The sequence below is a fragment of the Narcine bancroftii genome, chromosome 3, assembly GCF_036971445.1.
Source record: "Narcine bancroftii isolate sNarBan1 chromosome 3, sNarBan1.hap1, whole genome shotgun sequence".
NCBI lineage: Eukaryota > Metazoa > Chordata > Chondrichthyes > Torpediniformes > Narcinidae > Narcine > Narcine bancroftii.
The window spans coordinates 326,931,339-326,957,504 of NC_091471.1; the positions used below are offsets into that span (position 1 = coordinate 326,931,339).

General features: G+C 46.4%; 1 protein-coding gene across 3 annotated transcripts in view; it reads left to right on the top strand.

Annotated features, from left to right (window-relative positions):
* gripap1 (GRIP1 associated protein 1) overlaps nucleotides 1-26,166 on the top strand; it is an 88,307-nt gene that overhangs the window by 37,891 nt on the left and 24,250 nt on the right. For all 3 annotated transcript variants that reach the window (XM_069929109.1, XM_069929110.1, XM_069929111.1), the window contains 4 exons: nucleotides 225-359; nucleotides 17,745-17,840; nucleotides 18,632-18,844; nucleotides 25,532-25,645. In XM_069929109.1, the coding sequence (XP_069785210.1) occupies nucleotides 225-359; nucleotides 17,745-17,840; nucleotides 18,632-18,844; nucleotides 25,532-25,645 (558 nt within the window). The remainder of the gene's footprint in view (nucleotides 1-224; nucleotides 360-17,744; nucleotides 17,841-18,631; nucleotides 18,845-25,531; nucleotides 25,646-26,166) is intronic.

The window sequence follows — 26,166 nt, forward strand, 5'->3', positions numbered from 1 at the left end:
AGACTCTACAGTGGGGACAGATGGGAGCTTTACTCTGTGTCTGACCCCCAGTGAGCATGTGACAGGATGGTGCGGAGGGAGTTTCACTCAGTGTCCAACCCCTGGGGAGTGTGTGACAGGAGGGTGCAGAGGGAACATCAATCCTAGTGCATGGGTTAGAGCCTACAGTGGGGACAGATGGGAGCATCACTCTGCATAGTGACCCATTACTCCTGCACCAACAGATCCAGACAGCCAAGACACAGGAGATGAACCAGCTGCGGGACCAAATGATGTCGCTGACCCTCGAGCTTCAACAGCGACAGAGAGAGGTGGAAGGGCATGTGGCTGAACGGGATGACCTCCGCAGCCAGCTGCAGGTAGGTGTCACGGGCATGGAACAACGCGTAATAGCTAACCTCAAGGTTCCTTTATGGTCGTGTAATAGTACAGAACATCAGGTGGCACGATTAGCGCCAACAATGCAGGTTCGAATCCCACGCCGTCTTGAGTTGGTACGTTCTCCCCACATTTGTGTGAGCTTTCCCCGGGCCCTCGGGTTTCCTCCCACGTGGGATTTGTTGGTCGAGAAGCTGTAGAGGAGGGACACAGGCTCATGGGCTGGAAGGGCCTGATACCTTGCTGTATGTCTAAATTTTTATAAAGAATTGAAGGCAGGAGGTCAATCGTCAAACGTTCCTCGTATGCTAATCCTTAATTCCAGGAGTTGTCTCCCTTGAGAATAGGTTCAAGGAGGAGAGAGGATTATTTATTTTTCTTGTCAAAGGAGGTGATGTTTTCGTCAGGAAGGAGCGCAGGGAGTGTACAAGATTCTTTTATTGTCATGTGTGTACTGAACATGTAATATTACACGCAATTGCCTTCTGCCTGCTGTACGGCAGTCACCATTAGTGTCACCTGGTGCCGTTCACAGTACGAGAGAAAGCGAGCCCCTTCAGAGACACTGAGTGTCCGTGGATTTGCCTCTAGCGCTCCCATAGCCTCTGCAGCTGCACAGGCTCCTGTCCGATCCATCGGCCGCCCAAGCTCCAGATCCGACCCTCCGACATGATCGGGAATGCTCTCAGTGCCCAAGGCCCCTTTGGAACCCTCCTTGCCTTCAGTGTTAAAGTCAGCCTGCACTGTAAGACAGCAAACAGCAGAACCAATTACGATTATAACAGCTTCGTTATAGTGGGAGTAAGGGGTGGGGGGGAGCAATTCAAGAAAGTTTGGTGACACGTTTTCTACACTGAGCCTCATACAGTCAGAGCATTGCACACTTTGGGCAGGTGTCTCTATGAGACCCTCACAAGTTTCACACAGCTGCATTTTGTCTTTTCCATTACATATTATTCTGTACTGTCTACAACAGTGATTCTCAACCTTTTTTTTCCACTCGCATACCACTAAGTTTTCCCTATGCCATCGGTACTCTGTGATTAATAAATTGCTTAAGATGGGATGAGAGTGGAAAGAAAAAGGTTGAAATCACTGTTTTAATCATCCCTCATTGACTCGTTCTGTGCACGGTTTCAGAACTCGAAAGGAAATGGGCCAATAACAATGTTTCTCAAGCAAAATATTTCAGTAACATATTGGGTCTAGAGCAGTGATTCTCAACCTTTCCTTCCCACTCACATACCACAGAGCACCGATGGCAGAGGGGTTACTTAAGGTGGGATATGAATGGAAAGAAAATATTTGAAAACCACTGATCTAACCTATCCCTCACTCACACCCATAACCCTCCATTTTTCATCCATCCCTGTGCTTGTCAAAGTCCTTTTAAATGTCACCTATTGTACCAACCTCCACTACCACCCCTGGCAATACATTCCAGGCACCCACTGCTCTCCATGTTTTTTAAAAAAAACTTGCCTCTGACATCACCCTAAACTCCCCCCCCCCCCTCCCCCCCTCATCTTGTGCAGACGTCCTCTGGTGTTTGCTGCTCCCTGGGAAACAGTGCTGGCCATCCACCCTATCGATGCCTCTCAGAATCTTGTAAACCCCTATTGTCGCCTCTCATCCTTCTACTCTCCAAAGAGAAAAGTCCCAGCTCTGCTAACCTTGCCTCATAAGACTTGTTTCCCAATCCAGGCAACATCTTGGTCAATCTCCTCTGCCCCTCACCACAACTTCCACATCCTTCCTGGAATGAGGGACACACTTATAGGAAGGAGACTACACTTAGAGTATTGTGTTCAGTTCTAGTCATCTTATTATAGGAAAGATGGAAGCTGTGGAGAGGGGGCAGAGGAGATTGACTAGGATGTTACCTGGATTGGAGAACATGCCTTATGAGGCAAGGTTAATTGAGCTGGGACCTTTCCCTTTGGAGTGTAGAAGGATGACAGGATGGATTCTGAGAGGTGCAGGTAGGGTGGATGGCCAGCGCCTGTTACCCAGGGCAGGATCAGCAAACTAGAGGACGTCCGTACAAAGTGAAGGGAGGGAAGTTGATGGAAGATGTCAAGGGTAAGTTTTTTTTATGCAGAGAGTTGTGGGGGCCTGGAATGCCTTGTCGGGGATTGCACTGGGGGCTGAAACTCTGGGAGCGTTTTAAGAGAATCTTAGACAGTCACATGAATATAGAGGGTTATGGGGTAGGGAGGGTTTAGTACTTTTTTAAAAAAGAATATATGAGTCGGCACAATATTGAGGACCAAAGGGCCTGTACTGTAGTTCTATGTGACCAGAAATGAACACAATATTCCAAGTGTGGTCTCACAAAAGTTTGTAGAGCTGCAACATGACCTCGCAACTCTTGAACTCAATCCTTCCAACTAACCAAGGCCAACATGCCATAGGCCTTCTTAACTACCCTGTCAACCTGCACAGCGACCTTGCAAGATCCATGCATATAAACCCCAAGGTCCCTCTGTTCTTCCACAATTAAGAATACTGTCATTACCCATGTACTTCATGTAGGCTTGAAGAGAGGCGGCTATGTACAGTAAAATCCCCGTCATCCGGAATTCAAGCAACCGACAAAATATATCACGGAAAATAAATAGGTAAAAAATAAGGAAATTAAAAATTCCACCCCCCCCCCTACTCAACTCCCCCACCTCCCCAAACAAAGGGGTCAGTTTGTCAATCCACATGATATGCAAACTCAAACAACCTGCAAATTCACCTATCTGGCTTCGTAGGTGCTAGATACTGGGGGTTCTACTATAAAACGATTAGTCGCGTTGGGTTACAGAATGATGGCATGCAGTGATCCTGGGTGCTGGTAAGGGCAGAAAAGTTAGCAGTAACGCTGGTCGCAAGGTATCAAGGAAATTGGCACGGTGCACAATGCCTTTACAGCGCCAGCGATCAGGACTGGGGCTTGATTCCTGCGCTGTCTGGAAGGAGTTTGTACGTTCTCTCTGAGTCTGTGTGGGTTTCCTCAGGGCACTCCAGTTTCCTCCCACTGTTAGAATGGTACCGAGGTTGGTAGTTTGTGGGTGTAATTGGGCAGCACAGGCTCGTGGGCCAGAATGGCCTTTTACTGTGCTGTGTGTAATGCTGGGCTGCTGCCAGGAGGTGGAGATAGTGGGCAGAACATGAGGCAGTCTCTGCAAGCAAGAAGATATTGAGAGATTAATGGTGTTACTCAGTGACAGACCCGTCCCCACATGAACTGTACCCCGGTGTTACACAGTGACAGACCATCCTCCCCAGTATTGTACCCCGGTGTTACACAGTGACAGACCCGTCTCCACCAGTACTGTACCCTGGAGTTACACAGTGACAGACCCGTCCCCACCAGTACTGTACCCCGTTATTACACCGTGACGGACCCGTCCCCACCAGTACTGTACCCCGAGTTACACCATGACGGACCCGTCCCCACCAGTACTGTACCCCGGAGTTACACCATGACGGACCCATCCCCACTAGTACTGTACCCCGGAGTTACACTGTGACTGACCCATCCCCACCAGTACTGTACCCCAGAGTTACACAGTGACAGAGCCGTCCCCACCAGTACTGTCCCCAGATAATGAATGTAAACAAACTCTGCAATACAGAGAGAACAAAAAGAAAATCAATAAAGTACACAAGAGTCCTTAAACAAGTCCCTGATGTAGTTTGTCATTGAGGAGTCAGATGGTGGGGAGCAGCTGTTCCTGGACCTGGTGGAGCGAGTCTTGTGGCACCTCTACTCTCTTCTGATGGCAACAGCGAGAACAGAGCATATGCTGGGTGGTGTGGGTCATTCATGATCGCTGCTGCTCTCTGATGGCAGCGTTCCCCATAGATGTTCTGTATAATGTGATGTCCTGGGCTGTGTCAACTACCTTTTTCAGTGTTTTATGCAGCTGGTCAGCACACTTTTCACCACACCTTTGTAGAAATTAGCCAGGGTTTCTGGAGTCATACCAAACCTCTGTCAACTCCTGAGGACGTAGAGGCGCTGACGTGACTTGTTCACTATTCCATTGTTTTGTTGGGTCCAGGAAAAATTCTCCAAGATAGTGATTCCCACAAACTTAAATTTGATCCACCTCTGATCCCCCAATGATCACTGCGCAAATAATTAATGGGGCGTGCACGAGATGGTGTCAGAGCTGCGAGAAGATGACAGCGGTGTTGAGATTTCGTCGACAAGGTAAGAATTTTAGATCCTCTGTACAGGATGATGCCAATATTAAGGCAAAAATTTTAAGTTTCACGAATCGTCCGATACAGTGGCCAGGGCGTTGAGGCCCAGGTCTTGGAGATTGCTCATCAGGTTTGAGGGGATGATGCTGTTAAATGCTGACTGTAGTCGAGAAAGAGTACAGAGTTGGGGTGGGGGGGAGGGGGTTGTTTGAGGAAACTCAGGGAGAAAACGGAACGTCACTGCTGCAAACGAAGAGACATGTCTTCCCTAGATTGGTGAGACTGGGTGCAGACTGAGCACTTCACTCCATCTGGGACGGTGACTGGGCCCTGCCAGCTGCCGACCACTTCAATACCGTGCCCCACTCACACGTCCATCCACGGTCTTGCCCTACCGAGTCCACCCGTGAATCAGAGGAGCAACACCTCCAATTCCGTCCGGGCCCTCTCCCACCGGATGGCCTCAATGTCTGCCAGCCCACTCCCTGTTCTCCCTCCTTTCCCCATCCCCTCTGTCTCCTTCCCTCCAGTCCACCCCCCTCCCTCTCAGTTCACAGAGCCATTCCCACCCCCCAGCACCACTGCTTGCTGGTGTGCCCTCCCTCCCTTATCCTGTGGGTTTGTGCTCCTGCCCCTTGCATCACCATTCAGGGACCTGTTGACATTTAGCTGATGAAGCCTGAAATATTGGTATCTTTATCTTTGCTACATAAAGGACACAGTTTGACCTGCTGAGTTTTTCCAGCGTGGAGTTTTTACTTCAACAATAGTGTCTGCAGACTCTCATGTTTTCCTTCTGCCCATTTTGAAAAAGTACAAGTCAGACCACAGGACGCAAAGCGAGTCAATACTGGGCATTTAAAATTTAATGTGAATGCTAACCTTGGGTTCACCCTGAAACTCAGCACTTGCGCTGTTTCCCACTTGGTGGCATATTAAATAACTAAAGAGAGTTTGTGGCCAAATTTGAGCTGCGCCATCCAACCCACGGCGCACAGCTTCCTGCCTTCGCCACCAGCTGCGGGGCCATTATCTGCCACTCTCAGCGGCACAGGAGCAGTAAGGGGCTGCCCAGGCCATCGAGTCTGCCCCACCAGTCAATTGTGAACTGATCTGTCCTCCCACTCAGCCCTGCTGCCCCAGCCTTCTCCCCACAAACCTTGATGCCCTGGCTTAGCGAAGTGCCACAGGGAATCTGTTCTGGGAACCCCCCCCCCCCCCGGCTCTTTGTGATTTTTTTAATTATAAGCGACCTGGATGAAGAGATGGAAGGATGGGTCAGTCATTTTGTGGATGGATGACACGAAGGTTGAAGGAGTTGTGGATGGAGCTGAGAGTGGTCGAAGGTTACAAGAGGATATAGGCAGGATGCAGAGTCGGGTGGAGAAGTGGCAGATGGAGTTCGATCTGGATCAGTGTGAGGTGATGCATTATGGAAGGACAAACCAGGAGGCTGAGTCTAGGGTTAATGGTCAGTTACTTAACAGTGTGGATGAACAGAAGGACCTTGGGGTCCAAATCCATACATCCCTCAAGGTCACCATGCAGGTTGATAGGACAGTTAAGAAGGCCTATGGGACACTGGGCTTCATTAGGGGATTGAGTTCAGGAGTAGAAGAGGTCATGTTACACCTCTACAAATCTCTGGTGCACACTTCAGAAAATTGTGTTCAGCTCTGGTCACCTCATTATAGGAAGGGTGTGGAAAATGTGGAGAGGGGATAGAGGAGATCGACTAGGATATTGCTGGATTGGGAAACAAGTGTAATGATGCAAGGTTGACAGAGCTGGGACTTTTCTCTGTGGAGTGTAGAAGAATGAGAGGAGACTTGATAGAGGTCGACAAGATTCTTAGAGGTGTTGATCGAGTGGATGGCCAGTGCCTGTGTACCAGGACGTCTGTATAAAATGAACGGAGGGAAGTTTAGGGGAGACATCAGGAGTGTTTTTGTACACAGAGAGTTGTGGGGGCCTGGAATATCTTGCTGGGGGTGGGAGTGGAGGCTTGAACATGGGGGCATTTAAGAGACTCTTAGGCACACAGATGGAAAGAAAATGGAGGGTTACAGGGTAGGGAGGGTTTAGTACTAGGAATATATGGGTTGGCACAATATCAAGGGCCGAAGGGCCTATGCTCTGCTGTAGTGTTTTATATTCTAATCAAGAACATGTCACTCTCTGCCGTAAATTACCTGATCTCCTCAAAATCCCTTGGCAACAAATTTCACAGATTCATTGCTCTCCGATTGAAGAAATTCCTCCCTGTCTCTGTTCTAACTAGTCTCCCTTCAACCCTGAAGTTGCGCCATCTTGTCCTGCACTCTCCCACCATGGGGAAACAAATCTACGCCACTCATAATCTTGTAGATCTCTATTAAACCACCTCTCTTTGAAAGAGAAAAGCACCCCAACCCCAGCTCTGCTAACACCTCCAATCCAGGTGACGTTCTAGTGAATCTCCTCTGCACCTTCTCCACAGTTTCCACATCCTTCCTGTAATGAGCTGACCAGAACCGAACACCATATGGTCTCACCAGAGTTTTATATTGCTGCTTACATTGCCTCACGGCTCTTGAACTCTTTCTGCAACCCCTTGCTATTTTATATGCCTCGATCAAATCTCGCCCTGCTCTTCTGCGCTCCAGGGAATAAAGTCCTAACCTGTTTACCTTTTCCCTGTAACTCAGTTCCTCAGGTCCCAGCAACATCATAGAACATTCCAGCACAATCTTTATCTTTAAAAAATTACAACATGGTAGAAGTTGAGACCAGTGCTGCCCAGTTAAAGTGCAGACCCTGTACATTTTGGAACGTGGGAGGAGGAAACCGGAGGGCCCCCCCACCACCAGGGAAAACCTACGGGGGAGAACACAGAAACCTTACAAGCAGTGATCGGATTTGAACCTAGGTTACTGACTGCTGTAAAATAGCAGTGCGACTGGCAATGCATTCCAGACACCCACTCCCTGTGTAAAATAACCTTTCCCCTAATCTTCCCTCCACTCACCTTGCACAGTAACTCTTGGCCCGGCCCAGTTAGCGCCACGCTTTTACAGCGCCAGCTGCCTGGCTTCGAATCCAGCGCTCTCTGCAAGGAGTTTTTTTTCATTTAGACACGCCCACAATCCCAATTAACCTACAAGCCCCCGGGCACGTTTCAAATGGTGGGAGGAAACCCACGCAGACACATGGAAAGCGTACAAGCTCCCCACAGACAGCGCAAGATTCGAACCACGCCGCTAACTGCCATGCCAACCATTGTAAATAAATTTATATTAAATTATCTAGTTTTCCCTCATTCTCACCTCTGCCATACCATAGATTTAAAAAACCAGAGCGCAGTCTGATCGTACTGACTAACATGAAACATCTCCCTACCTCGCGGGTAAATATTACTGGGATTCAATCATCCGATGTCCAGCCCAGCCATTCTCAACAGGAGCCATACAGCTCCCCTGGGGGCCACAGCACATTTAAGGAGGGGACCTTGAACTAAAATCATCAAGTGTTCTTTATATCGTTGGTAGGAGAGATGTACGGAAGAAACCAACCAAACCTGACTGCTTTACAGGGAAGGGAGGCCCATCAACTTTGACCAGAGTCCTGGGGGGAGGCATTGCCAAAACAACAATGTCAAGAGCAGCTGCTCTAGACCATTTCCAAATGAGTCCTCCTCGTAAATGTGAGCACATCACTGAACTGATTTTTTTCAAAGCTTTTAGATGGTTTACTCTCATTCGTGATGTGTTACACGTTCTCCCTGGGCCTATGTAGGTTTCCTCTGGGGGCTCTGGTTTCCTCCCACCCTTCAAAATGTACCGGGGGTGTAATCGAGTGGCACTAGCTCGTGGGCCTGAAGACCTCATGCTGTACATCTAAATTTACATTTAAAATATATTTCTGGTATTTGCATTAAACTTTTAAAAATTGGGCCCCACCATAACCCCATGAAGGGAACAAGGTGGAATGACTGGGGGAGGAACTCCCAAACTGATATTCCAATGTACTTCAAAGTGAGAGCCCAAAGCTAGGCTTGCAGTGTTCGAGGGAGAGATGGGAGTCGGACTCGGGAACAACAATCGATGAAGAGGGTTGGTCAGATCTACATCGGGAAAGTGTAACGTCGGTAATCAACACCAGACTAAGATTGATAACAATATAATTTCTTATACCAATTATACCTCACACCACAGAGATATCGGAAATGTGCTTCAGGTGTGGGTTAGAAATTGGTATCTTTATACACTCCACGTGGACCTGTGCCAAGGGGAGGCCCTTTTGGTTGGAATTATCCAACATAGTAACTAGGATTATGGGAGCAGTCTTCCCGCTGGATTTATTGGGAAACCTGAGCAAGACGTTAACTGAATTCCAAATTACATTTGTAGACATTACCCATCAGTAGCAAAAAAAATCCACTGTGATCCCCTGGAAGTCCAATTTCCCCTCCCTGCTCATCACTCGATAGACCACGGAGATGCACAACTGCATGCCCATGATGCAAAAAATAACGTATAATTTAAGAAATAAGTACAATGCCTTTGCCAAAATATGGCAGCCTTATCCAGACCACTTTGGTGTACAGCTCTGACAACAGCCCACAGCTCAAAAAAGCTACCAGAATACATAAATATAGCAGCAGTGAAGCCCCTCAAAGAGTGGAATTCGATTAGAAAGACTGGTGGCACGCTGAAGTTCTCTTTCCTTTTTAATCTTTAATTGTTGTTGAATTTTCAAAGTTCTGTAGGGAGGGAAGTAAATTGGTGCAGTATTTGTATCTGAGTAGTGGGTTACAGCCCAACTCTGATGACAGTCGGGACGGGGCCCATTTCGGATAAATAGTTTTCGGAGAATCTGTCATTTTTTTAAAGCCCAGTAGCAACAGCAAATCACTGTAATGGTGTTTAAACAAGGGAAGGCTTTTTAAGCATTAAAATAATGTTTGATTTTCACCAAAAAAAAATGCTGGCCACCGCTGATCACTGACACCTCCTTACCAAGGGTCCTGCTCGAGGCCGGGAGCCCAAGGGTCCCAGTCAGTTTAGCACCAAAAAAGTTTTGGATAACTGAGGATTTTAGAGAATCTGATTTCAGATAATCTGAGTTGTACTGTACACTCAAAGAAAGTGTAAATACCTTGAAGATTTTTTTTTCCAGCTGTGATGCTATGTTTGTTTTGGAGAATTGAAAAATAAAATTTTCACCAAAAAAACTAAACATTTTGCAAATTGTGCTCAGGGAAACCTGGGGGCTCTGTGCTGATTGGAATTTTTAAAAAAAATACCATGTAAGTTTTTTATCAACAGCATGGTAGAAGCAGAACCCGACCACCCAATTTACCATATGACCATTACAACACAAAAACAGGTTAACTTGGCCCTTCCAGTCCACACCGAACACCTTCTCCCACTTCGTCCCATTGACCATATAACGATTACAGGACAAAGACAGGCCAACTTGCCCCTTCTAGTCCACAGCGAACATCTTCTCCTACCCAGTCCCATTGACCATATAACAATCACAGCACAGAGACAGGCCAACTTGCCCCTTCTAGTCCACAGCGAACATCTTCTCCTACCCAGTCCCATTGACCATATAACAATCACAGCACAGAGACAGGTCAACTTGGCCCTCCTCGTCCACATAGAACACCTTCTCCCACCTCATCCCATTGACCATATAACAATCACCGCACAGAAACAAGTCAACTTGGCCCTTCTCGTCCAAGCTGACACCTTCTCTCACTTAGTCCTAATTTACCATATAACAATTACAGCACAGAAACAGGGCAACTTGGCCTTACTAGTCCACACTGAGTACCTTCTCTCACCTCACCCCACTGACCTACATCAACCTGTGAGCCTCTATTCCTTTCTTGTCTATGTACATATCCAATGTCTCCTTCAATGCTCATATCAAGCCTGCCTTCATCCAGAAGCTTGTTCCACACACCCGCCCCCTCTGAGTGAAGAAATCCTCCCCTCATGTTTCCTCTAAACTTTTTCCCCCTAACTTATGTCCTCTCATTTGTATCTTCCCCCTTAAAGGAAAAAGTCTCTTCACTTCAACTCCCCTAATAATTTTAAAACACCTCAATCAAATCCCTTCTCAACCTTCTATGCTCCAAAGAATAAAGACAGAACTTATTTAATCTTTCCCTACATCTTAGACCTTGTAACCGCAGCAACATTTTAGTCGATCTCTGACACTCTCTCCAAATTGTTGAGATCTTTCCGATACTTTGGCGAACAAAACTGCACACAATATTCCAAGTTTGGTTTCACCAATGCCTCGTACAATTTTAACATCCCAGCTCCTACACTCGATGCTCTGATTTCTAAAGGTTTATAATTGACAAACCCTGCACATTTTTGGAACGTGGGAGGAAACCGGAGCACCCGGGTGGGGTGGGACCCATCGTAGTCAGACTCCATTTGGAGTCCTGTGCTCAGTTCTGGTTGCCCTCACCACTGGACGTACGTGGAAACCACAGAGAGGGTGCAAAGGAGATTGACAAGGATGCTTCCTGGTTTAGGGAGCAGGCCTCATGAAAACAGGTAGAGCGAACCCAGCCTTTTCTCCTCGGAGCAGAGGGGGACGAGAGGTGACCTGGTGGAGATGTTTAAGATGACATAGAAAATAGTGCAGGGGGAGGCCATTTGGCCCTTCAAGCCTACACTGCCATTCATTTTTATCATGGCTGATCATCTACTCAGTGCCCAGAATCTGCCTTCTCCCCATAACCTGATTCCCTTAGCCACAAGGGCCAAATCTAACTCCCTCTTAAATATAGATAAGGAACCGGCTTCAACCACTTCCTGTGGCAAAGAATTCCACAGATTCATCACTCTGAGAGAAAAAACTCTTTCTCATCTCAGTCCTAAAAGATTTCCCCCTTATCCTTAAACTGTGACCCCTGGTTCTGGGAACAACCTTCCTGCATCTAGCCTGTCCAATCCCTTAAGAATTTTATACATTTCTATAAGATCACCCTTCAGTCTTCTAAATTCCAGTGAGTATAAGTCTGGTCAATCCAGCCTTTCTTCATTGGCAAGTCCTGCCATCCCTGGTATCAATCTCCTCTGCACTCCCCCTATGGCAAGGATGTCTTTCCTCAGATGAGGAGAGGCATTGATCGTGTGGATTGTCAGAGGCTTTTCCCCGGGGCTGAAGTGGCTGCCACAGGAGGACATGGGTTTAAGGTGCTGGGGAGTAGGTACAGGGGTACGTTTTTTTTTACGCAGAGAGTGGTGGGTGCGTGGAATGGGCTGGCGGCAACTGGAGTGGAGACTGATACGATAGGGTCTTTTGAGAGCTTTTTGGATAGGGACATGGAGCTTAGAAAAATAGAGAGCTATGGGAAAACCTAGTCATTTCTACAGTAGGGACATGTTCAGCACAACTTTGTGGGCCAAAGGCCCTGTATTGTGCTGTAGGTATTTCTATGTTCTAGGACATACAAGCTCCTCAGAGACAGCACTGGATTCCGACCCGGGTCACTGGTGCTGCAATTAGTGACATGGTTGTGGTCGGCTGCCCATGTGCTCATTGTGCTGCAGCAGGAGGCCATCAGGCACTGTGATAACTTCCCTCCTGGATCTCCTCTCTGAGAATGCACCCATTTGCCCCCCCACCCAACCCACTGCCACACACCCCTTCAAGAAGTATCAGGAGGTGCAAAGTCAGCACATTTTCCTCTGAGGGGGACATGACAGCTCACGATTCTTTCACTTCCCTGAGTAGCGATCCATGGGCTGCCGTAAATAAAAGGTGTATCCTTAATTTACATGATACACTTCAGCTTTTGCCTGCTGTCATGCAAACAGAGTCGCTCTGAGCGTTGCCCTGCACCCCTAACGATAGGAGAAAGAGAAGTAAAAGAGACATCGAGTGCCTGTGGATTCACCTCCAGCACTCCTGCAGCCCCACAGACTCCTGTTCAATTCGTCAGCCACCCTGAGCTCCAGAACTGGACCCCCAACGCCATCGGCATCCTCTCAAATCTCTGCTCCGAGACCCGATTTCCCACGAGTCAGTCTCTGGCAACCCATCCCTCGACCACAAATCACCCACGTGGGTCCTCCAGCCACTGTGGTCATCTTCCCTGTAGGATCATCTCCACTGCTTCTCAGTGGAGTGGGGAGGGTTCTCCCTGTTTCTGGTGCATTGCTCAGCTAAAGCCTGCAACCCCTCTGCTGCCAAGCTCGGGCGCCTCCATCTTGCTCACAGACACCCCCCCCCCCCCCCCCCCGGTTGCAGAAATTTAAACTAAAAGAAACACCGTTGGCCCTGTTTAAAGCCTGTACGGAGCTGTGGGCACCAGGACCGGGTGGTAGGACCCTGCAGAGCTGCGCTGAGTCCCTCCTCTTTCCATTACTGCAGCTCCGCCATTTTACACTTGGGACCTGCAAGCAGCATTAGCAGGGAAGGAACTTGCTGCCAGCAGGACGAACTGTTTCTGCCAAGGATCAATTTTCCATGGGCTTTATATTTCTGGCGCAGTTGACTTGAACCAAGATTTCTTGCCTTCCCTGTGTCCTCTAATTTCACTCTCTGCTGCTAAATATTTCATGCTTGCCTGCACTTTATCTCTGCTAGCAGCATCGTAGCCGGGGTGATAGCCTCTTGACGCAATCGGCTTCGCCCAGATACTGCAGCTGCAGTCCCACGCTCCAGGCCCTGCTGCCTTGCCCATCCAATGTACTGTTCACTGCGGTCTCCCTCACCCACAGAGTCCCCCCTTCCCCTGAGTCACCAAATGTCCATGGTTTTACCTCCAGCATCCCCGCAGTCCCACAGAGTCCAGACCTAAACTTCCGACACGGTCAGGAACCCCTTGGTTCCGACACCTGGTACCCCCTTCAGCCAGTTTCAAGCCGGTCTCCAGCGGCTCGCAGCCCCAGCGTGTTCCCCCTCCCTCACCTGACAGCAGACTCCAGCAGCCCCCCCCCCCCCCCACAAACCTCCGTGGGTTCCTCGCCTCGAGTTGCCACCCACCCAGCCGTATACGTGGAACTTCCAGCCGCAGAGTCCCCTCGCTGGTCCACTACTGTGGTCATTGTCCTGCGGGTAGTCTCCTCTGCTTCTCCTTCTCAGATGGCGGGAGTGGTGGTCTCACCGTTTTCTGGTACTGTGCGCTAGTCCTCCACTTCCCCAAAATCTGCAACCCCTTGTGGCCGATCAGAGGCTCCACCATCTTGGGCACAGACATCAAGGTCACGGGATTTTAAATAAAACCCATTTGATCCTTTAATGGGCTGCTCAAATCCTGTAGAAAGCTGACTGGACATTTAGACCCAGTGGGAGCATTGTATCTCCACTCCTCGCTCCCTGCGAGTCCACAGCAGCTCTGGCAGTGCCGCCATTTTAAGGGATTTACGGTACAGTAAAATCCCGGTTATCTGGAATTCATGTAACTGGCAGCTGCAAGCAACCGGAAAATTACATCACGTAAAATAAATAGTTAACAAATAAGGAAGTTTAAAATTTCCCCTCTACTCAACTCCCCCCTGCAAAATGGTCAGTTCACCCAATCCACGCGACACACAAACTCAAGCAACCTGCAAATTCACTTATCTGGCTTCTTAGTTGCTGGATACCAGGGGTTCTACTGTAAAATGTTCAGCCATGTGGCATCTCCAGGAACCCTGGATGCTGGAAAGTCTGAAATAATCTGGCCGCAAGGTATTGAAATTGGCATGGTTGGCGTAACAGAGAACTCAACACTGTTACAGCACCAGTGATTGGGACCAGTTTGATTCCTGCACTGTCTGTAAGGAGTTGCTACGTTCTCCCCATATTTGCGTGTGTTTCCTCTAGGGGCTCCAGTTTCCTCCCACAGTTCGAAACGTACCAAGGGTTGTAGGTTAATTGGACGAATAGGCCTGTTACCACGCTATGTGTCTGAAACTACAGCACAGAAACAGGCCCTTCTATTATTCTGCCTGGTCCTGCTGACTTGCACCCAGTCCGTAACCCTCCCATCCATATACTTGTCCACATTTTTCTTAAATGTTAAAATTGAGTCCTCATTCACCACCTCAGCTCGTTTCACACTCTGCGTGAAGATGTTTCCCCCTAAACCTTTCCCTTTTCAACCTTAACCCATGTCCTCTGGTTTCTATCTCATCGACCCTAAGTGGGAAAGGCCAAATATCACCAAACGCTCCCGTTAGGTATTCAAAACCATAAGACATAGGAGCAGGAATAGACCATTCAGCCCATCGAGTCTGCCCCTTCATTCCATCCTGAGCTGATCCATTCTCCCTCTCAGCCCCACTCTTTGAACTTCTCTCTATAACCTTTGATCCCCTGACTATTCAGATCCCTATCAATTTCTGCCCATGGCTCCAAATTCCAGAGGTTCACCGTTCTCCAGCTGAAGAAATCCCTCTATTTCTCTGTTTTCTGTCCAATCCTGAAGTTGTGCCTTCTTATCCTTGACTCCCCGTCCATGGGGAAACAACCTTTCTACATCTCCTCTGTCCAGGTTTTCATTGTTCCAAATGCTTTTGTGAGGGGGTTCTCCCCCCCCCCCCCCCCCATTCTTCTGCTCCATGGAGTACAGTCCCAAGAGCTGTCAAACATTTCTTGTAGGCTAATCCCTTCATTCTTGTGAACCTTCTTCGATGCCTTTCATAAACAAGGAGCCCAAATACCATGCCCCGTAATCCAAGTGAGGCCTCACCAGTGCCTTACAAAGTTTCAACTCTCCTCTTGTATCCCTTTTCCCCAGATAGGAATGCCTTGAACTTGAGAGATCTAAGGATCTGGATGCCTGGGTCCATCTGTTCTTCCACACACCCCATTAGCCATGTACACTGCCTTCACAATTGACCTGCCAAAATGCATCACTTCACACTTATAGAACAGCACAGACCCTTCGGCCCACAATGTTAGATCCTACCTCCCACATCACCCTCCCCTTTAAATTCCTCCATTCGCTTGTCTAGTCGTCTCTTGGAATTCACCAACTTACCTGCCTCCACCACTGACTTGGATCATGCATTCTGCGCACCAACCACTCTCTGGTTGAACTTCCCCCCCTTTACCTGAAAGGAGTGGTTTTCAAACTGCCCGTCGAACTCACATTCCTCCTTAAGTAATCCCCACACCATCGGTGCTCTCTGATTAGTAAAGGATGGCTTAAAGTGGGAAGGAAAGGTTGAAAACCACTCCTCTAGACCTAATTGTTACTGAAATATTTTGAGGAAAATTGTCATTGGTCCCTTTCCTTTGGAGTTCTGAAACTGTGCCCAAGACAATGAGGGATGATTAAAACAAAGGTTTTCAAACCTTGGTGTTCTGTGATTACTTAAAGTGGGATGTGAGTGGAAAGAAAAAGGTGGAGAACCACTGGTCTATCAGGTCTCCTCTTATCCTGCTCCTCTCCAAAGAGTAAAACCCTCAGAATGCATACTGTCCAAACCAGATATCATCCTCTGTGCCCTTCCCAACACTTCCTCGTGTCCCTGTAATGAGGCGACCAGATCCGGACACAGGAATCCCAAGTGTGGTCTAACCAGAATCTTGTGGAGCTGCATCATTACCTCATGGCTCTTAACCTCAATCCCTCAATTTATGAAAGCTAATGCCCCATAAGCTTTCTTAACTCCCCTGACTACCTGTGACTATCCAGATTTGACTTCATCTGCCACTTTTTTGCCCAACTCTGCATCCTGTTGTAACCTAGGACGACCTGCCACTCTATCCACAACACCTCCACCCTGCACTGTGGTAGAAGAAATAGACGGGCAGACTGTTATTTAGATGGGAAGAAAATTCAAAATTTGGAGGTACAGAGTGCAGGTTGACCTCCAGGTGGTGAAGGTGAATGTGATCCGGGCATTTATTTCTAGAGGGATGGTATTCGAGAGCAGGGAGGTGATGTTGAGCCTCTACAAAGCACTGGGGACTCACTTGGAGTACAGAGTACAGTTCTGGGTGCCGTATTTGAGAAGACGCACTGACGTTGGAGAGGGTTCATGTACTCTGTCAATAAATCGGAAATCAATCCTGAAATGTTGGTTATGTATCTTTATCTTTGCTCTATACAGTGCAGAGGTACCCAGTTTTACGAATACTTGCATTACACTAATTTGCTTTATAACAAAGAAACCTGTGTTCATTTTTATAAAAGGGTTTTCGCTCTTACGGGCAAAATACAGCAAAAGCAGCGAGCCGTTATAGAGGCCACGCACGCACTCCGAGCAGATTCTTCCCCGTTGAGGTGTCAAGAGGTGACCCTCTTCCTCTCTCTCTCTCTCCTGCATCCCACTCTCCTGTCCCTCCCACCACCCCAACCTCCGAAGACTCAGCCCAACTACACTGTACTCTGTAGGCTGTGGATATATCATTCCCGCTTTTAATAGCGTAGACCGATGTTGGAGAGAGTCCAGAGAAGATTTACCAGGATGATTTCTGGAACGCAGGGGCTCTTGGACTCTACTCATTGGAGTATAGAAGAATGAGAGGGGTTGTCATTGAAACATTTTGAACGCTGAAAGAATCGATGTGAGTAGGTGAGAGAGATTCCTTAGTGGGTGAATCCAGGACCACAGTCTTAGAATGAGAAGGAACCCGTTTAAAACAGAGACGAGGAGAAATTCCTTCAGCTGGAGGATTGTGGATTTGTGGACTTCATCGCCGTGGACGGCAGTGGAGGCCCGATCGTTGGCGGAGTTGAAGGGGGGAGATTGATCAGTATCTAATGAGTCAAGGGGAAAAGGCCGGAACTTGGAACTTGAGGCAAGAACGGTTCAGCTCAGGGTGGAGAGGCGGAGCAGACTTAATGGGCCTTGATCTTGTGAAATGTTAGTGTTATTTGACGAAACTCTCAAAATTTTTCCGCTATTCGCTTTTACGCCATGTCGGCTGATGAAAGGAACGCACTAGTTTCCTAAAGCAGGTACACCTGTGTACTGTTTGACCAGCTGAGTTGATCCAGTTTCGTATACCTACTTCTTGCTTTCAGCAACACCAACCTGGGTTCGAATCCTGTGCTGCCTGTAAGGAGTTCGTACATTCTTCCCCCGTGCCTATGTGAGCTTCCTCCTTCCCCAGGGTCTCCCATTCCCTCCCGCCCTTCAAAACATACCGGGGGCTGTAGGGTTAATTGGGCTCGGGACCAGATGTACTGACCGCAGACCCCTCCCCTCCTCCAACAGGGCGCGACTCAGGCTAATGGCCTCCTCCTGGAGCAGGTTCAGCAGCTGGAGCAGGAGAAGGGACAGGTTCAGCAGGAGTTGGAGGAAGCACGAAAGGTACGTCTGGTTGGCTGAACCCTTCTCTGGCCCGCGGTCGGGGCACGGAGCCTCTGGAGCTGGTCCCTGCGGGCTCAGACTCCCTCATTTGCGCTTTCTCTCTCTCCCTCCTGCATTCTCCCTCCCTCACTCACCCGCATTCTCTCTCCCTCCTACATTCTCTCTTCCTCCCTTACTCACCCGCATTTTCTCTGCCTCTGTTCTCCCGTGCTCCCTTACTCCCTCATTTCCTTGTGTGCACTCTCTCCTCCTTCTCCCGCTCTCTCACTCTCCCTCCCTTATTCACCTACTCTCTCTCTCCCCATTGTCCTGCATTCTCTCCTTCCTCCCTCATTTACCTTCACTCTCACACACCTGCATGCTCTTCCCTCTCTCCTCTCACTCTCCCCGTCCCCTTCACCTCATTTCCCTTCCTCACCCACCTACCCTCTCCCCTTACCTACCTCACCCACCTTCTCCCCTCTTTCTCCCCCCCCCACACCAGCCACTCCCCTCTCTCCCCCCTCCCCTTCTCCTTGGACATTTTTGTTTGCCTGCTCTCTCTACCCTTGCATGCTTTCCCTATGCTTTGCTCTCCCGTTTTCCCCGTCTCTTCCCCCCTTGCGGTCCTCACGGGCACCCTCCTGCCCCCATTGCTTCCCCACAGGCCCATCTTTCCACGTCCCCTCTTGCCATGTTTGCCTTGCTCCTTCCGCACACCCCAGCCCTCCCGGTGGGGCCCTCCATGCTGACCCCATGTGTCTCTCTCGCCCATCCACCCACCCATCCCCACCATCCCCCACACCCCACAGTCGGCCGACAAGCGGAAGGCCATGCTGGATGAGCTGGCCATTGAGGTGCAGCGGGAGAAGAGCCGACACCAGGAAGCGGTGGGTGAGCTGCGGCTGCAGCAGGAGAAGGAGGTGCTGGGCGTCCGCGCTCGGTATGAACGAGAGCTGCGAGGGCTGCACGAAGACAAGAATCGGAGCGAGGAGGAGCTGAGGGGGCAGCTGCGGGAGGAGAAGGTGAGGGGATGGGGGAGAACGGGCGAGGAGGGGGGTGGGGGAGAACGGGTGAGGAGGGGCTGGAGGAGGAGAAGGGGAGGGGTGTGTGGTAGAATTGAGTTAACGAGGAGCTGGGGGAGGAGAAGGAGAAGGGGAGGGGGGTGGGGTAGAACCGGGTTAAGGAGGAGCTGGGGGAGAAGGTGGGGGAGAATGGGGTCAAGGAGGGGCTGGGGTTGGAGAAGGTGAGGGGGTGGGGTAGAACCAGCTCAAGGAGGAGCTGGCGGGAGTCACGTGATGGAGTAGTGGCAGGTCGGGGAACTCCAGCCCTCTCCAGAAAAATTTAAAAAAGATAGAGAGAAACCAAAGGCATAAACATAAAAACCAAAACAAAGTGAAAGTAAAAGTTTGGAGAAAATGGCAGCGAAGAAAGAAAAACCAAAAACAACGGGAAGAAAAGAAGAAGGAAAGACGTCGGAAGAAGAAGGTGAAGGCCTTACCTGTATGAGGAGGCCCGCCGTGGAGAGAGAAGCCCGCTCCCTAAGGTCAGTCGAAGCCCCAAACTCGGGACTACAAAAATGGCTCACGGAGCCAAACAAAAGTGCGCAACCGCGCATGCGCGATGCGCAAGACAAAAATAACACTGACGGGAGGGGGGGTCAGCTGAGGAGTCGATCTCCACAGCTGAAACAGACAACTACAACACAACAGCAAGAGGAAAACACAGAAAATAACGAGAGCAAGAAAGAAGAGAGTAAAAATAAGAAATCAAAGAAACAATATGACCAACCCAGAGGAAGAAGACCAGCATCAAGACACTTCTAGTAAAAATAAGAAGACCAAAAATACCCAACAAAATAAAACAAACAACCCAACAAGAAAACCAGAAGAGACAGAGGTAAAGGACACAGATCCTGGAGTGGACTCAGAAGAAGAGGAGGAAGAACACAGAGAAATGGAAGATGAAGGGAAGGGCAAGTACATGGATATTTTTTTAAAAATATATGGAATCAGTAAAAGAATGGCAATCACAAGAATTTAGTGAAATAAAAAGAAGAGTAAAAAGTACAGAAGAAAAAGCGAATAGATTAGAGATGATCATGACAGATATAGGAAAAAGAGTGGACAAGGTGGAAGAACGAGAAACAGCCGTAGAAATGGAAGTAGAGGACTTAAAAAAGAAATTAGAAGAATCTGATAAAAAAGTTAGAGACACAAGAGCTGTTAGCTCAGAAGATAGATATAATGGAAAATTATAATAGAAGAAACAATATAAAGATAGTGGGCCTTAAGGAAGATGAAGAAGGCAAAAATATGAAAGAATTTATAAAAGAATGGATCCCCAGGGTCCTAGGAAGACCAGAATTACAGAAAGAAATGGAAATAGAAAGGTCACACAGAACATTAACCCCTAAACCACAACCACAACAAAAACCAAGATCCATTCTAGTAAAATTCCTAAGATATACAAGAGAAAATATATTGGAGAAGGCAATGAAGAAAATAAGAGAAGACAAAAAAACACTGGAATACAAGGGTCAAAAAAATTTTTTCTATCCAGATATAAGTTTTGAACTCCTGAAGAAGAGGAAGGAGTTTAATGCAGCAAAAACGACCCTATCGAAAAAAGGTTATAAATTTATGTTAAAATACCCAGCAGTACTTAAAATAGTTATTCCAGGGCTGCAAAACAGACTATTCTCGGATCCGGAAGAAGCACGAAAATTTGCAGAACAACTACAAAACAGACAGAGAGATGAAGAGATGTAACAAGAACAAAAATGACAACAAACTATATGTATGTGTGTATGTATCTAAGAAGGGAAAGAAAGGAAGTAAGGAGGGAATTAAGAGAGTGACCTTTGTTATAGATGAAAATTAAAATCTTTTCTGGGGGGGCTGGGTGGGGAGGAGTTACGGTCACTGCGAAATCGGTTGACACTTGCGAGTGAATTCGCAAATCCAAATGGAGAGGGGAGATGTGGTTGCCCAACAAGGGATAAAGGGCAACTCAGGAAGGGGAGGGGATAGTGGGGTTAAAGAAATTTTAGATAGGAGAATAATTTGATGTTTTAGAAATGTTGTCTTATAAAGTGTTCAAAACAAGAAAGCAGAAATGGATAAGAAGGAAAGGTAATGATGAGGAAACAGAAAGGAAAGATAAACAAAGTATGAAATGGCAATGTTGAACTATATGACTTTAAATATTAACGGAATACATAACCAAATCAAAAGGAAGAAACTACTAAATTTACTGAAAAAAGAAAAGATTGATATAACATTCGTGCAAGAAACACATTTAACTGAAATGGAGCACAAGAAATTAAAGAGAGATTGGATAGGACATGTAACAGCAGCGTCGTATAATTCAAAAGCTAGAGGAGTAGCTATATTAATCAGTAAAAATGTACCAATTAAAATAGAAGAGGAAATAATAGATCCAGCAGGGAGATATGTAGTGATAAAATGTCAGATATATTCGGAGTTTTGGAATTTACTCAATGTATATTCACCTAACGAAGAAGATCAAAAATTTATGCAAGATATTTTTTTGAAGATAGCAGACACGCAAGCGAACATACTAATAGGAGGGGATTTCAACCGTAATTTGGATTCAAACATGGATAAAACTGGGGGAAAAATTAACAGAAAGAACAAAGTAACCAAATTTATAATTAAATTGATGCAAGAAATGCAACTTTTGGATATATGGAGGAAACAACACCCAAAGGAAAAGGAATATTCATATTATTCGGGTAGACATAAAACATACTCAAGAATAGACCTATTCCTGTTATCAGCCTACATTCAAGGGAGAGTTAGGAAAATGGAATATAAAGCTAGACTATTATCGGATCACTCACCCCTGTTATTGGCAATAGAGCTAGAGGACATCCCACCAAGAATGTATAGATGGAGATTAAACTCCATGCTACTTAAAAGACAGGATTTTTGAGAATTCATTGAACGACAAATTAAAATGTACTTTGAAATAAATACGGAATCAGTGAAAGATAAGTTTATACTATGGGACGCAATGAAAGCGTTCATCAGAGGGCAAATAATAAGTTATGTAACTAAGATGAAGAAGGACTACAATCGGGAAACAGAACAGTTGGAAAGGGAAATAACAAATATAGAAAAAGAATTAGCAATAAAGGAAGATACAACTAAAAGAAGAGAATTGGCAGATAAAAAAATAAAATATGAAACACTACAAACATATAAGGTGGAGAAGAACATAATGAAGACAAAACAGAAATATTATGAACTAGGAGAAAAAACGCACAGAATTCTAGCGTGGCAGCTTAAGACAGAACAAACTAAAAGAAGGTAATGGCATTAAGGAAAAAGGACAACCAAATTACATATAATCCAACAGAGATCAATGAAAACTTCAGGGAATTCTACGAGCAACTATACCAAACTGAAAACGAAGGGAAAGAAGACAAAATAGATGAATTTCTAACTAAAATTGAACTACCGAAATTACAAACAGAGGAGCAAAATAAATTAATAAAACCATTTGAAATAGAAGAATTACTGGAGATAATAAAAAAACTACCGAACAATAAAACACCAGGAGAGGATGGATTCCCAATAGAATTCTATAAAACATTTAAAGACTTATTAATTCCTCACCTTCTGGAAGTAATCAACCAGATTGATAAAACACAAAGCATACCAGATTCATGCAAAACAGCAATAATTACAGTAATACCAAAGACAGGGAAAGACCCTCTTGCACCAGCATCATATAGACCAATATCTTTACTTAACACAGATTATAAGATAATAGCTAAACTATTAGCAAACAGATTAGCCGACTTTGTACCAAAAATAGTAAATCTAGACCAAACTGGAGTTATTAAAAAAAGACGAACAACAGACAATATCTGTAAATTTATTAACTTAGTTCATGCAGTCGAAGGAAATAAAACTCCAACAGCGGTTGGAGTAGCGGTTGCTTTAGACGCAGAGAAGGCCTTTGACAGAGTAGAATGGAATTATTTATCCAAAGTACTACAAAAATTCAGCTTACCAGAGAAATATAGTAATTGGATTAAAGCATTATATAAGGGGCCATTGGCGAAAGTGACAGTAAATGGATATATATCAAAACAATTTAACTTAAGGAGATCAACAAGGCAGGGATGTCCACTATCTCCCTCACTTGTCGCGTTAGCTATAGAACCACTAGCAGAACTGATAAGAACAGAAATAAAATAAAAGGGATAAAAATAAAAGAGAAGGAATATAAAATCAGTCTATTTGCAGATGACATTATAATATACTTAACAGAATCAGAAATATCAGTAAAAGAATTACATAGGAAATTGAAGGAATATGGAGAAGTGTCAGGGTACAAGATCAACGCAAATAAAAGTGAAGCAATGCAAATGAATAATGAGGATTTCTCAAAGTTTAAGAAAGAATCGCCATTTAGATGGCAAACACAAGCAATGCGATACCTAGGTATACAAATAAATATAAACCTCGGCCATCTATATAAACTCAATTACCATCCATTAATGAAAAATTACAAGATGACTTAGAGCATTGGAAAGACTTACCACTAACACTGATAGGAAGGATAAACTGTATTAAAATGAACATTTTCCCAAGGATACAATACCTATTTCAGTCATTACCAATACGCCTAACAGAGAAATTCTTCAAGGAATTAAAGAAAATAATAAGGAAATTTTTATGGAAAGGGGGGAATCCGAGGATAGCATTAGATAAATTAACAGAATGGTATAAACAAGGAGGCTTACAACTACCAAACTTTAAAAATTAATATAGAGCCGCACAATTAAGATACCTATCAGATTTTTATCAAACAAGGGAAAAACCAGATTGGACCAGATTAGAACTAGATAAAATAGGGGAGAAGATACCTGAACATATACTATATAAATGGGATGAAAAATTGGTACAACGTAGGAATTCACCGGTATTGCACCATCTGCTCAACATTTGGAAGAAGATTCATGTAGAAAGGAATAAAACAAATTACCAACTACCAAAACTAATATTGACGCAAAATCAGCTAATCCCTTTTACAATAGATAACCTTTCCTTTAGAGAATGGGAGAGAAAAGGGATCAAAAGAATAGAAAATTGTTTTTCGGGAAATAAATTATTATCCTTTGGACAAATGAAGGATAAATATAATATAACTCACGATACAATGTTTGCATACTACCAACTGAAAACCTACTTGAAGGACAAATTGGGAAACAGTCTGAGGTTACCAGAAGGAAGCAATTTTGAATATGTGATTACGGACACAATGATAATCAAAAAATTTGGAACAAACATGTACATCAAACTGCAAGAAAAGGAGAACGAGGAAACAAATGGTAAAACTAAACAAAAATGGGAACAAGATCTAAACATAAAGATAAAGAATGAAACATGGGAGAAGCTATGCTCTGGAACTATGAGAAATACAATAAACACGAGCTTACGTATGATACAATATAACTGGATACACAGGCTATACATTACACCTCAAAAGTTAAATAAATGGGACCCAACAGTATCAGACAGATGTTTTCGCTGTAAAAAGGAAACGGGAACAACAATTCATGCAATTTGGACATGTGAGAAAGTGAAAAAATTTTGGGAAGATCTAAACCAGATATTAAATAAAATCACAAAAAGCAATATACCAAAAAACCCAGAGATCTTCCTCCTAAATAATATAAGAAACAAAGAATTTGGACTTGATTTGGATGGAGCACAAAAAAGATTTGTTATGATAGCCCTAGCTGTAGCAAAAAAATGTATTATGTCAACCTGGAAATTAGAAGATAACTTGAGAATACAACAATGGTACATAGAAATGAATAAATATATTCCATTAGAAAAAATAACATATAATTTAAGGAATAATATTACAATATTCGAACAAATATGGGAGCCATACATGAAACATAATAGAGAAATCCTACCATGGACTTCCACCACCTAAAATGACAGAAGGAGAAGATAACGAAAAGAACTGAGTCAGTAAAATTTCTTGTTTATTTTTATTAAGTGACAACATTATTTAATGGGTTTAATGTATCTTATAGATTGAACTTCAAATAAATGGGGAAGGGGGTGAGGGAGGGAGGGAAGGGAGGGAGGAAAAAAGGGGAGAAAACAACACTCTATATTTAAGAAGAAAAATGTCTCTATGTATCTTGGTCAATATGGTTTATAGTGTGAAAAATAAAATTTTTAAAAAAGGAGGAGCTGGTGGAGGAGAATGGGAGCGAGGAGGGGCTTAGGGAGGAGAAGGTGGTGGTGGGGGAGAACCAGGTCGAGGAGGGGCTGGGAGAGGAGGTGAGGGGTGGGGTAGAATAAGGTTGAGGAGGGGCTGGGGGAGGAAAAGGTGGTGGTGGGGGAGAATGGAGGTGAGAAGGGGCTGGGGGCAGCTGCGGAAGGAGAGGGATAGGGGAGGGGAGGGTGGGAAGGAGGGTGAAATGGAGGGTTGAGGGGTCAGAGCTGAGGGTGCTGGGGAGGGAGGGGATGGAGTTAAGGGAGGGGGCATTGTGGGTACGCAAGGAAGGAAGGGGTGGTGATGGGGCGGTAGGGAGGGCGAAGTGAGGGGTCGGAGTTGAGGGAAGGGGCAGAGGAGGTGCTGAGGGAGGAAAGGGAGGGGAATACCCTGCTAGCGTGGTCCCCAGGACCCTGACCACTTGCCTCAATCCCGGACAGACCCGCAGCCGGGACATAGAGAGCCTGCAGCGGACGGTGGAGGAGTTGCGGCAGCAGGTGCAGGCGGCTAAGGGGGCAAAGGGCTGGTTCCAGAGAAGCCTCAAGGAAGCCGAGGTGAGGCTGGGGAGAGGGTGGCTCCGTAGAGGCAGAATGGGGGTGCATAACACGAGGGCAAGCACAGTGCCCAGCCTGTCTGCTAGACCATCACCATATCTCATACTGCTCTCCCTCCCTCCCTCCGCGTCTCCTCCTTCCCTCCGCCTCCTCCCTCTCTCCCTCCGCGTCTCCTCCCTCCCTTTGCGTCTCCTTCCTCCCTCCGCGTCTCCTCCCTCCCTCCCTCCGCGTCTCCCTCCTCCCTCCACGTCTCCCCACTCGCGTCTCCTCCCTTCCTCCGCATCTCGCCCCTCCGCGTCTCCCCCACTCCGCGTCTCCCCCTCCACGTCTCCCCCCTTTGCATCTACCTCCCTCTGCGTCCTCTCCCCCTCCCTCTGCGTCCCCTCCCTGTTTCTTTAACACCCTATACCCCTCCCCAGCTCTGTAACCCCCTATACCCCTCCCCGTCTTGTAACCCCCTCTGCTCCTCTGCACCCCTCCCCATCTCTGTAACCCTCTCTGCTTCCTACACCCCTCCCCAT